General features: G+C 44.0%; 1 protein-coding gene across 7 annotated transcripts in view; it reads right to left on the bottom strand.

Annotated features, from left to right (window-relative positions):
• The window catches only part of Cdk5rap2 (CDK5 regulatory subunit associated protein 2), a 186,205-nt gene that overhangs the window by 133,388 nt on the left and 39,387 nt on the right, over positions 1-13,430 (bottom strand). For all 7 annotated transcript variants that reach the window (XR_001175598.1, XR_001175597.1, XM_013030170.1 and 4 more), the window contains exons 5-7: positions 11,690-11,766; positions 6,105-6,228; positions 3,217-3,371 (exon numbers count right to left, since the gene is read on the bottom strand). Coding sequence is in view for 5 of the 7 variants with exons in the window: in XM_013030170.1 (XP_012885624.1) it covers positions 3,217-3,371; positions 6,105-6,228; positions 11,690-11,766 (356 nt within the window). In the remaining 2 variants the exon portion in view is untranslated. The remainder of the gene's footprint in view (positions 1-3,216; positions 3,372-6,104; positions 6,229-11,689; positions 11,767-13,430) is intronic.

The following is a 13,430-nucleotide window of genomic DNA, read 5'->3' as shown; positions in this document are numbered from 1 at the left end:
TACTGTAGCTCTTCCCTCAGCCAACCAAGCCCTGGAAGCTCACATGCACGCCACCTTCTCCCACCTCCACCTGTTCACTTCCAAGCCTGGTCCATCCTGGTCACCATCACCTCCCCTGTATATGTCTTTATCAGCAGGAGACCAACCTTCCACAAAGACCCAGAGCAAACAAATCCATTCCAGCCAAGGGATCTCTCTAAATCTGACTGTGGTCCTGCCCCCAAACCTCATCCCTCACACTCCAGTGGCTTCTCACATACCTTCGGGATGAAACCCAGACCTTCCACACAGCCCCACTGTTCCTCTTCTCACCTCCTCCCACTGCCCTGCCAGAACATAATACTTGGCCAGGCTGAATGGCTTTTCCTGCCTGCCTGTTCATCTGGACTGTTATACAAACCATTCCTATCCCTGGAACACCTTACACCCAATTCTTTGTCCAAGTAATTTCTCCTCAGTCTCATACAATAGCTCATCTTTATCCATTTACCTAAAGTAGATTCACAGTAGTTAACCACGGTCCAAATATATTAAGTGAACATGATAGAAATAATTCATAAATGTTAAATGGATGTCACACTACAGCATAATGAAATCTCATACTGTCCTCTCCTTCCCACCTGGCACATGAATCATCCATGCTATAGATGCTACCCACCCATTGGTCACTCAGAAGTCATCCTGGCTATCACATGGACTGTACAAAGTGCTTGTGTCCAAGTAACCCTAACAGAACGCCACAATGCCTGTGCATCAACCTGTGGGGCATCACAACAATACACAGTACAGTACGGTATTTTGAGAGAGAGAACATGGTCACAGGCTTTTATTATAGAATACTGTTGTGTTTGGTCTGCTTTATTATTGTTGTTGATACCTTTACTGTTTCTAATATAATTATGAGTAGGACAAAACATACACTCAGGTTTCAGGCATTCACACATCCCCTACAGATTAAAAGAGGACTACTGGACTTGCTGCAGGAAACTTCTAGTCTCTCCAAACTGAATTTGGTAATGATTGTGCTGTTTGTGCCTCTTCCACCCTTTCCACCTCACTACATGACAAGCTTAAATTTAGACGATGAATGACAATGATCTAATTGGTATCATTCAGTCCTTTATTCCAATCCTATTATGTAGAATAGAAGATGCAAAGGAAACATTTATTGAACGAAGGACATGATGATCCAACAGAAGCAATGAATTGCCTGACAAGCTTCACTGATACACACACCCCCAACATGCGTGTGAGCACACACACACGCACGCACACACACACACAGGGTCTTTCCAATCAGCTCTATTTCAGGACTTCTTTGCAAACCCCTTCCAGCCTCCTCCTTTCTTCCCCATCACAGGCAGTTGGAATTCTATTCCACATTCTACTCTATTCTATTCCATTCCTTGAGCTTCTACCCCAACTTAACTGCTAGAACCTATAGACAGTGTAGGAAAACAAGTCCATAATGAGATGTACAAGTCGTTATGTGGAAATACAAACTTTACAACTTTGGCGGTGGCGGGGGGGGGCGGAATAGGATGGGGCAGGAAGGGGAAACAAAGGAGGAGGCAACAATGCTTGATAAGAAATGTACTCATTATTTTGCCCATGTAATTGTAACCCCTCTGTACGGTATTTTCACAATTGGAAGAAAAAAAAAAAAGACTCTTAGAGCTTCACTATTAATCAGCTGGGAAGAGAATGTGGAATTTTAGGTGGGAATTTCTCAGTCAAGTGGCTCCTGACTTCTTGGATGCTGCCTGGAAAGGTCAATAATTAGAGTGGAGCTTGGCAAGGTGCCCCCTCCAGGAAGACTCCTATTACTGCAATGTGGCCAAGAAAAACCCAAGGCCAGCAGGGCACCAGTGGCTCACGCCTGTAATCCTAGCTACTGAAAAGGCTGAGATCTGAGGATCACGGTTCAAAGCCTGCCGGAGCAGAAAAGTCGTGAGACTCGATTTATCTCCAATTAACCACTAGAAAACCAGAAGTGGTGCTGTGGCTCAAGCGGTAGAGCGCTCACCTTAAGCTGAAGAACGCAGGGATAGCTCCCAAGCCCAGAGTTCAAGCCCCACAACCGACAAAAGAAAAAAAGAAAAACTCAAGGCCTTAAACAGGCAAACTGTCACACTCACTTCCTCCACCAAGGTTCAGAGAATTCAGTTCCTAATTGCAACACTTCCATCTTCCCAAACAGAGGTGAGAAAAATCTACATTGCATCCTACAAATACTAGTTCCTCCAAATGCTGAAGCTAGCACACTTAAGTTTGGAGGCCACAGGCTCTCCCTCAGCATCCATTGCTCCTTTCACTAATAATCAAGATGAACAATCATCTGATTTCCTAAACCATGACTAAAGATAAGTCTTTATTCAAGTCTCAAAATAGGACCAGAACAGGGGTAAAGGCAAACAGCAGTTAGACAAGAGGTCTAAACAACATGGGACTCATCCACCCAGGGACACTGAGTGACCAAGAAAATCAACCACGTCAAAATCCTGTGGAACACATCATTAACTTTGGAACAATGTCATCAAATTCCAAACACGTGAGGCTCTTCAACCAAGGTTACCGCAAGCCTCATCCTTGTTTAGTTAAGTCAACCTTTCACTTAGTGACCATCAAATAACACAAGAGGGTCAATATGTAAGAACAAAATTTCAGGTTTCTTCTAATTTTTATCGAAACCTTGATTGCAACATACGGTAACTAAAAAGCCCTCTTGTGCATCCACTTCCCTGAACCAAATGGCACCTATCTTATTCTGGATTATTCACGAAATTTCCCTTTAGCAGTGCCAAGTAAAACAGGACTTCCTGAGTCTGTGGCTTGTTTTAGCTAGCAAGTAATGTGAATGTCAAGTCCAGACAATTGGTTCTTCCTTTTTTTATCGTTTGGGTATCAGGTGGCTTTTAGCCAATACTGAACACTAGAGTTAGTATTTAAGTAAAATGTTTCAACATAAATTTTTATCTACTAATGGCCAATCTCCTCCTATTACTATCTGTTAATCTCCTCCTATTACTATCTATTTCTTTTCCTTTCCATCCTGATTCTGCCCCTAGTTTTCTGTCTTCCTGTATTGGGTGGGTTCTAGTAAGCAACTCAGGCCCCATGTGGAATGCTGAGGGAAGGCAGGGAAAGGGAAGGGAAGCAATATTTTCCCCTGCTGCAAATGCAAGGTAATAGGGTTTCACAGGGATCCCAGCAGACCTGTCCTTCTCGTCCAGGGCCAGAGCCACCTCCAAGTCCCCCTCCTGCATCTTCTTCATCGCTGCAAGCTGGCTTTCCAAACTCAGCCGAAGAGCCTTCTCCATTTCTGTCCCCACAAAGGCTTTCTCCAGTTCTGCTTGGGCGGCTTTCACATCCTAGAGTTAAATTAAATGCATTTGATGCAATTTTTCAATACAATTGGGAACATTTTGAAAGGAAATTGGATTAAAATATAAATATTTATGACTTTTTCTCCGGCACATTTCCCCTCCCTGAATGGTATTATACATGGGAAGAATCGGTAATAAATACATTTGCCAGCCATTTTTCCCTCCTGTATCCTGAAGAGTAATAGGCATTTCCAATGGAAAAGACTCAACTCTACGAGAATGATACTTTCGGTTGTGAAAAATCAGATCAATATTTACAGCTTCAGTGAGAACAAGAAGAAATGCGCCTCTCAATACTAAACACATATCAATTTCCAAGTCATCGTAATCTCCATTCAAATTTGTCCCACACCCCACCGTCCCCTCACTGTGTCTTTTTAAGATAATGACTATACAATTCTAAAGTACATTTTCCGTATCTCCAAGGTGATTTAAGCAGTGAAAATCTCTGTGCTCTTTCTGAGAGCTGAGAGAAGCCACCAAAGAAATTATCTAAAACACGCAGGCAGTGTCTATGTTGGGAGAAAGGCCTCAGTGCTCACTCAAGGGACCTAGGGGGAGACCTGAATCATATATCACAAGGACTGGCTTTCAGACCTAGTTAGCTAATGCTGCGTGTGGTGATGCACACCTCAAATCTTAGCACTCTGGAAGCTAAGGCAAGAAGACTGAATTTGAGGCCAGTATGAACTACCCAGGTCAGTTTGGGCTACATAACAAGACCCTGTCTCCACAAATAAAACACCCAGCTTTCCTACGTACTTGCGGTATGGACTATGGATAGATACTTAACCTCTTTGAGCTCCAAGTTCTCATTCTATAAAACAGGATAAGCACTATCTCGTTGAAGAGCTGCTGGGAGATGCTTTCTGCAGAAAGCTTCTGAGGAAAGGACTGGCTTGCTATTCCTGCCCTTTCCTTAGTGCCTACCTACCCAGCTCCATCTTCCCAGAAGTCTTGCCTGTCCATGCCCATGAGAGCTGGTACAAATCAAAGCCTGTCATTTACTGAGTGCCTACTAAATGCCAGACTCTGAGCAAGAACATTAATTCATATCAGATTTTGTCCTCATCTACCCCTATAGTGTGATATACTAAGACAGTAGAGTATCAGAGTCTACAACGTAGGCTGGCAGCCAGCCCTCCTAATATTTACTGCCCAGGTGACTTTGAGCAAGTGACTTGGCCACACTGTGCCTGTTTCTGATGTAAAAGGAAAAAAGAGAAAGAGAAAGGGTGATGGAGTACTTACCTGATTGGTTCCTGAAAGGATCAACTAAGAATCAGTGTGGAGGGAACCCCAATGCCTATTAGCCCCACTCATTATTGCTGTCACCACTGTAGAGCAGGTGTGCTGTCCCTCCCTCAGATGAAGAAGCACAGGCCCCGGGAAGGCAAATACCAAAGTGATAAAGATAGCAAGGGACACAGCAGAGATGTGCCACTCCAAAACACTGCGGTACTAGCTCAAAACAGCAAGGTGATTGAATCAAGACTAAGCAGGGTACAGTGGTTCTCAGCAGGAGGGCAAGGGAAGGAGGTTAGCAATGTTGGTTAGACCAATGTGGGTCTGTAGAAAAAAAAAAAATTTTTATTAAATAGTATAGGTTAGGCATCCTTAATATAAAAAATCTCAACTCTAGGGGCTGGGAAGGTGGCTCAGTGGTACAGTGCTTGCCTTGCATGCATGAGGCCCTCAGTTTGATTCCTCAGCACCACATAAGCAGAAAAAGCTGGAAGGGGTGCTGTGGCTCAAGTGGTAGAGGGCTAGCGCCCAGGCCCAGAGTTCAGGCCCCACAACCAACCAAAAAAACCAAAAAGAAAAAAAAATCTCAACTCTAAAATGCTCCAATATCTAAAAGTTTCTGAGTGCAAGCATAGTATCACAAAGGAAAATTCTACACCTAATCTCACAAGACAGGTTGCCGTCAAAATACCAGCCACTAAATACTTGTCTTTTGGCTCTATACACTAAGTATACATGAAACTAAGTGAATTTCATGTCTACACTTGGACTCCATCATAAAATAATCTCATTGTGTGTAAGTAAATATTCCAGATTTTTTTAACTCCAAAATCTTTCTGGTCCCAAGCACTTGAGAAAGGGACAGTCAACCTGAATGATTTACTATTAGCTTAAAAGGAGACAGAATATTTTAGCTAGGATTCAAACCACAGTCACAGGAAAATGAGGAGACATTCAATGAGTACTGGCAAGATGGTAGGATGAAAGCCAGATCTGAGGACAACACCTGAAGAGACAATGGCTAGAGACCAAGGAATCTAGGTGTAGGCTCGCCTGGCAGTAGGTTAAGTCTTTCCTTTCAGTGGGATTCAGCTTCCTCAGCATTACAACAGGACCAAACTGGACAATAAACAGTGATGTTGTGGAAAGCCCAACTTGAAAAGCAGCACACAATTTAAACTTGGGATTTCACCTGCACTGTGTGTACTCGCTGTGCCTCCTCAAACAGGAATGTGTATCCCGTGTATCCTCCAATAGGAATGAAGATAATGGTGGCCAATTGGCTGGGCAGAGGTCTTATAAATTATAAATACAGACTGCCAGAAATGAGCTAGAACCTAAGAGATGCTTAGTGAGGATGAGGGTGGCTGGGTACTGCTAAAACTCCTGAGAGTTCATGAAACAAACAACAGCAGAGGGTCTCCCCTGTCAGACCACAGTGCGAAACATGGCCACTCAGGCTCCCAGACCTACCCCTTCCAGAAGGCGGATTCTTCTTGTTAGGAGGTCTTCTACCTGCTGCACCTTCTTCTGGGCGTCTTCTTTCACCCGCTGAATCTCAGAGCCACCCCCTTCCGCTAAACTCTCCACCGCTTTGCTGCAAAGAGGCAAAGGGATAGATGGTATGAGAATGGCAATTCAGAGGTCCCTTCACCAGCCCCAAAGATACAAGAAACATTCACTCATTGTTCCTCCCACTTACCTGAGCTGGCAGAAAGAAAAAAGAGAAGAGGAGAGGAGAGAAGAGGAGGGGAGAGGAGGGGAGGGGAGGGGAAAAGAGAGAGGGAGGGAAGAGAACCAATATTTGTAATTCCAAGATATAGGTTAAGAAAAAGTTAAGAATCAGCTATAATCTTGTCACCCAGGATAACTAAGGCAACATTTTAGTATACAGCCTTTCAGACATGCTCTATAAAAACAGAAGCATTTGGTACATTCCTAAACTGATTTGATTCTTTCCTATCAGTAAATATAATCTGAATCATCAGTTTAATGGCTACGTATGAATTCATTCTATGAAATATGCTGTAACTGATTAAGTCAATTTCCTACACTTTATACATGCAAATTGTTTCTGATTTAATACATCTGTCTGACAATATAAAGACCTGAAGACCATGGTCATGCAATGCTCACTAGTGCCACTGTCGCATTTAACAGCCGCACTGTGACCAAAGCTTATGTGTGTTACTATCCAGTGGTTTCCCAAGAAAAGATTCCCCAGGAGGGAACGGCTGGGTCAAAGGGCAAGCACTCTTTTAACACTCAAGATAGCTATTGCCATACTTCCTGCGAGGGAGCTTCAACAAAGGACACATCCACTGGTGGCTTAGGAGAAAAGCATTGACAGACCGCCATGCAAAGGAGCAGTATTTCATCTCCTGCCAGCTAGAGGAAAGAGCAGTTTCGGAAGGACAGGATCAATCTGTGTGAGTGCAAGCTACCACTTCGGGCATGAGGCAAGGAGATCATGAAGCCTAACACTGCTGTGGCCCCTTGGAATATTCCCTCAGCACAATTAATGTGGGGGACAGCGCTGCTCCAAAGCTAGACCCAGGGGCCAAGCCACCAACACTGAAAGCAAAGCAGGATCTCGCAGCTTAAGACTCTGAGCTGTTCCCACAGATTTCTAAATGACTGCAGGTTTCCAAAAGGCAGATAACAGAGGAAATGGCTCCACCTAAAGCTGGTTTCTCAGAAAAACTGCAAAAAAAAAAAAAAAAAAAAAAGGTTCAGTTGCCCTCTATGCACTACTTCAGAGGTATATAAAATTTCCACGTGACCTGGACATGCACATGTGCAGGTCACATGAACAGACAGAGAACAATACAGAGTCAAAAGGACCATGCCTGCTGTCCAAGTCCCCCAACAGGCGTCATCTGCAAGTAAAGACTGTATTCACATTGGCCGTTCCTCTCACCAATAAGGCTTCAGAGCCCCAGCGTGGCAATGCTGTGTGAATAGAACTCAGTGTGAACAGCTGAAGGAACGGGCATGGCTCTGACGCTGGACAGATCTGCTTCCAAATTCTTGCTCCATTCCATTCCCCAGCATGACCAGTCTCAGCAAATCATCTACTATATTTCACTTTCCTCACATGAGAAGATGAGATGACTGCTTTGTAGAATTAATATGCTTACACAGGGGTCACCTCTTCCTCCCTGATTGGAGTGCTATGCTCATGAGCCCCAGATCTGAGCCCAGGGCCACAATGACCCCTGATGAGCAGTTGGGAGACCTTGTGCCAGTGTCTGAGCTGAGAACAGATTATCCCCAGCCAGAACCAAGGCCCCCATGCCCATGTCATAAGAGTGCCCCCACTCTCTCTGCTCATTTCTGGGTCAACACCGTCTCAAATCACAAAGACTCAACCTCATTCCTACCTACACTATTACAGGGGGCCAAAAGAACACGCCTTGCTGCACCTGCTTCCTAAGCCCTAGAACAAGATCTTCCCAGGCCTGCATTTCAGCTACACGCTCACAATGTCTTAGCCCTTGGGCTTTATGGAGCCCCACTACACAACAGTTCCTTTCTATAGCCCCTATCCTCACTGTGTTGTATTCTCACCTGACAGTCTCCCTCCCATCAATCTGTCAACCCTGCTCTAACCTTGGCTTTTTACAGCCTGAATCACATACACTGTCAAGAGGCTGACTACAATTTTTAACAACTACTGGTATTATTCAGTTTGTTTGTGTTTTAGTTATACCAATAAAATATATTCCCAATAATAAATGCTCCAACTTTTCATTTATCATCTTTGTGTTTTACAGTTACTGTAGCAATAAAATTTATACTCAGCAGTATGGTGCAATTTTCCTCTGCTAATGGAATTATTATTTTTTGTTTGTGCTTTAAAGCTACAGAGATAAAATGTACTCTCAACAATATGACTGCTTTTGCTTTTAATGTCTCCTTACCATAACTGATGAATATAACAATGGAAAAACCAACAAACAAACGTCTTCTGGGCACTAGAGCCAGACCAGACTCTTCTGTTACCATTTCGGACAAGTTCCCTGCATTCTAGGCCTCAGTCTTCACTTCACTGAAATGGGAACACTGGCTGTCTCACACAACTGGTATAAACACAAGAAAGCACATCCAATGCCAGGCACAGATTTGGAGCAAAGCAGGATCTGACTATTGTTAGTTCTCCTTCTTCCCCTGCCTTTTCTTGTAGAATCCGGGCTAAGAGACCAGGTAGACGGCAAGCCCTAATGGGAACTGTCTACTCCAGCTTTCTACAATCGCTATCCGTGACCCTTTTCCGTCATCAACATTTCCTCTGCATCCTTGCCACTCTACTTATAGCTCATAGAGATTTTCCTGTGCTGGGTGCCATGTCCCACGCTATCCCCCACCAAAATGCCTAACTGAAAAGGGGAGGTGGTGAAGGCATAACAGTAATATACTTTCCATCAACACGTGTTAGCTACAGACACACTCCCGTGGTGCTGGGTAACTAGGAACAAAGGGAAAGGCACACTAGTAGTTACATGATAGATACAGAACAGCCACATAGACGCCGTATACATACTGTCTATACATGAAAATCAAACACAAGACAGAGCAGGAAACCTACTCTGGTAAGACACTGGGACTAGTTCTAGCTCTAGTGCTGACCCTCCTGAATACAAGTCACAGCCCATCTTTCGCTAGGCCTAAATCCTTCTTCAATAAAACAAAGACATCATGTGGGTTTGCCTGGCTCCCAGGATAAGGATGCAATGTACTTGGAGTGGAAATGTTTTCTCCCCCAGAAAGTGCTACACATAGGACTCTCATTGTATGACAGAGTCTGTGAGGAGGCCAATGTGGGCAGAAGTTGCACATGGCCCATTTAAACCTGTACAGAGAGCAAGGTGACAGGAAAGGCATTAGGCTGGAAGAGGCTGAGAAGGGGCAGAGATCAGCAGGGGCAGTCAGTCATCACACAGGAGCAAGCATACCACCCAACTGTGTGTGGGACCCAGAGTTGGTAGAGAGGGAGCTCTAGTGGTTATGTCACTGTGAATACTCCTAAAGGGAGCTCATGGCCTTCATGATGCTACCTTCTCACCAGTCACCAATGCCTACTGACTTTGCCTCCAAAAGATCTTTCATATCCGCCTCTCACACACATAGTCTACAACGCAGCCCTTGCTCATGCACCAGGTTAGCTTCCTCACTGGCCTCCTTCTTTATTTCCAGTTCCTTCCACCAACTATTTCCCACCCAGCATCACAGCAACCTTTTCAAAAGCAACTCTTGGTGGTGTCCCTTGCTTATTTGATCTTAGACTAACACAATACCTTCTCCAACATTTCTTCATCCACTCACTGTTTAATTACCACTCACATCTCCTCTGTACATCTAGATGTAGGTAGGTACCTCTAGATGTACTTGCATACCTACATCTACAGATCTACTAAGGAAGCTCCTTGTTCTCTCTTTATAGGCCTTCCTCCAGTTTGTAGTACAGCCAGTGTTCATACCCATCGTGCCCACTAACAAGAAGCCTTGTGTTCAAATCACCCCTAGAACCCCAAGAATTTGTCCAGCATAGCACATCTAGCTGCTTTGTAATTATTTTCTAAGGAAGTTATGAGTCAGATTATAAATGGCCTCAAGCTCTGAGGCAATCTGAGAAACTTGTGTATACAAGGCCCCAAAACACTCCAGTCTGTGTGCTAATACTGAGGAACAACACAAGCTCTTGGGAGTTGGGAGACCTACAGCAGGCAGTGCAATGAGTATTAAACTGAACACTCTATTGTTGATCTTCAGGCCCGCTAAAGCAGATTTGCCCAGAGAATGATGTGGCATTAAATTAATTAATTAATTAATTAATAACCTGGTCATAGTCACTCATTCATTCAGAAAATATAAAGTGTGCAAGTTCAAAAAGATTCAGAGGTGGCCTGAGTCTAATCTGCTCAAAGCCAGCAAGGCCAACTTCTAGTTGCTGGACACCTGGCCATGAGAGGAACTTGTGCAGCACAGCACATCACAGATGCTTAGTAACTGCTCTGGCCCAGAGTAGTACAGCATGCCCTATGCCAGACTCGGGCTCCTGGCCTGCCACAGCCAGCAGGAGCTCGCTGCCACATCCCTCAGTGGGTCAACCTTGGGATGTCTATTCCACTCTCTTGAACAAAATCTAACACACATGGTGTCCCTACTTCTCCCATAAATGCCCTCTCTCACTGCACCTCCACTCTGACTGGTAACCCTCCTCTCAGCCATCCTGGTCAGTTCTGGGGGTAAGAAGGCATCTTCTTCAGATCCTCATCTATTATATAATAAGCAATGACAAATGAGTAAAGAATCAACCCCTCCATCAGCTATAGTCACCTTCCTGTGTGTGTTGTTCAATAAACATCTGAATAAATAAACTAATTAATGGAACTACTAGCTTTCAGCTAATGTATGTTATTAAAATCTCCTTTAAACAAAATACTACAAAAGACACTGGAATTCATGCAACAGGTTTGAAACCAAGTTCCAAGGCTGAAGCTCCACCCTGTCCTCCCTGCCTTACATACCAGGACCTGTTCTCATGCCCCAGGCTGTACAGCAATGATAATGGATGAACAACAGGCATAATTCACCACAGGCAAATCTCCCAAATACACTGCAGAGAAAAGAACACACACACACACACACACACACTGCACAACTTCATTTACACCAAGTTCAGAAACAGGCAGAACTAAGCAATCCGTGGTAACAGTAGTTAGCAGTGTCACCTTGGGGGCAGAGTCTGAGTCCTAAGAGCATGAAGGAAGCCTCTTGGGGCTGGTAATGTTTGCTTCTTAATCAGGATGGTGACCATGTGCTAGGTCTGGGAAAATCTATCATGCTGTACCCTTGAGTCCTGATCATTTTCCACAGCTATGTTACACTTGAAAATAGGTAATTAAACAAAAACAAAGACTTCCTTGGGGTCCTCAGAGGCCAGTCAGAGAACAGCTGACTTGAGAAAGCAGCTGAGTGTATCTCACTGGCCAGCTTAGCAGCCACTCTGCGAAGCTCCAGCAAACTGCAAGCTTTTGAAGTATGACAGTACTCACGAGGCTTTGATGAGCAGTTTCTCTCTCTCGTGGAGCTCCCGCTTCAGACTTTCTACTTCCACCTTGAGCTCAATGTTCTTCCAGACAACATAAGGAAAGAAAAGAATCAGTGTAAGACACAGAACCTCCAGACACCGAGGGTGGGCAAACTACTTTTAGCATGGATTGACTGCACAATGCTCCTAACAGCAGATCTTAGATTCAAAACGCTCATTAGCCTCAGGGCTCAGGAAAAGGGGAATTATTAAACACTGGTGGTCTCAAAAAAAAAAAAAGCCCCTGGATTTCTTAGGACTTGGAACAATTATGTAAATACTCCAAGCTTCTAACAGCAAGAGCATTCTAATACTTAGGCATAAATGCCATACAAGTGAAGCTGATTTAAAAATTGTTTGCCCTCCACCAAGCAAATTTACAGTTTGCTTTTGCCATTCCAAGGCAATTACTTCTGGTTGTTTACAATCATGCATGTGGTGGCTGCAGCTGTAGGAACATGTTATGGCTTTAAAAAAAAAAATTAACACCTGTGAAGAGATAAGAAGGTGGTCTCAGCATGGCCTCTCTTGTTTCAATATAAGAATTGAGGATACTCCCAAAACAACCACAATAGCAAGGGGCAAGCTGTCTCAAAGGGATTTCAGTGTTCTTCAACTAACAAACTAAAACAAAGGGAGTCCTACACGGCCTAGGCTTACAACTCACATAAGAATCCACAGACAGGCCAGATGCCAGGCTGTAATCCTAGCTGCTATTCAGGAGGCTGAGATCTGAGAATCAAGGTTCAAAGCCAGCCTAGCCAGAAAAGTCTGTGAAACTCTCATTGCCAAGCAACTACTGAGATAAAGCAAAAAGTGGAGCTCTGGCTCAAGTGGTAGAGCACTAGCCTTTAGCAAAAAGAAGCTAAGGGATAGCAACCAGGCTCTGAGGTCAAGACCCAGGGCCTGCACCAAAAAAAAAATCCAAAGACAGAATCTTTGGCAGATGGAAACAATGTGAGACCATGGTGCAATGGTGAGCTTCTCAAACCTATCCACAAATGGATGGAGATGGATATGACATAAGTTATGCAGGAGAGACAAGCTGTAAGCATCTACTTTGCAGAGGACTGCTATACATCCAAAATTTCTCTGAATTCTCTATCCTGATTTATTTTAGGAATTCACATTAATGTTACACTCTATTCTGTACCATGCATGCATTATTTTAAATTAAAATAAGTCTTCCAATTTAAAATCTCAAGGAATATGCTTGCCTCCTTCTTGCTCTGGGGAGGAAGTACCCCACATTAATCCTAAATTCAGCCAAGCTGGGCACTGGTGGCTCATGCCTGTGATCCTAGCTACTCAGGAGGCTGAGATCTGAGGACTGCAGTCCAAAGCCAGCCCAGGCGGGAAAGTCCATGAGATTCTTATCTTCAATTAATCACCAGAAAACTGGAAGTGGCACTGTGGCTCAAGTGTTAAAGCACTTGCCTTGAGCTGAAGAGCTCAGGGACAGTGCCTAGGCCCAGAGTTTAAGACCCACTACCGATGATAAAAAAAAGTTTTTTAAAGGAGGCTAAAAATTGAAAACCCAGAAATGAACCTACAGACCTATAGCCATCTAATCTTCCATAAGGGAGCTAAAGCAATAGAATGGAACAAAGACAGCCTCTTCAGTAAATGGTGCTGGCAAAATTGGTTAACTACTTGTAGAAAACTAAAGCTAGATCCTTATATATCACCCTGCACCAGAATCAACT

The sequence above is a fragment of the Dipodomys ordii genome, unplaced genomic scaffold, assembly GCF_000151885.1.
Source record: "Dipodomys ordii isolate 6190 unplaced genomic scaffold, Dord_2.0 Scaffold127, whole genome shotgun sequence".
In the NCBI taxonomy this organism is placed as follows: Eukaryota; Metazoa; Chordata; class Mammalia; order Rodentia; family Heteromyidae; genus Dipodomys; species Dipodomys ordii.
This window is presented reverse-complemented; position numbering and strand designations above follow the sequence as displayed.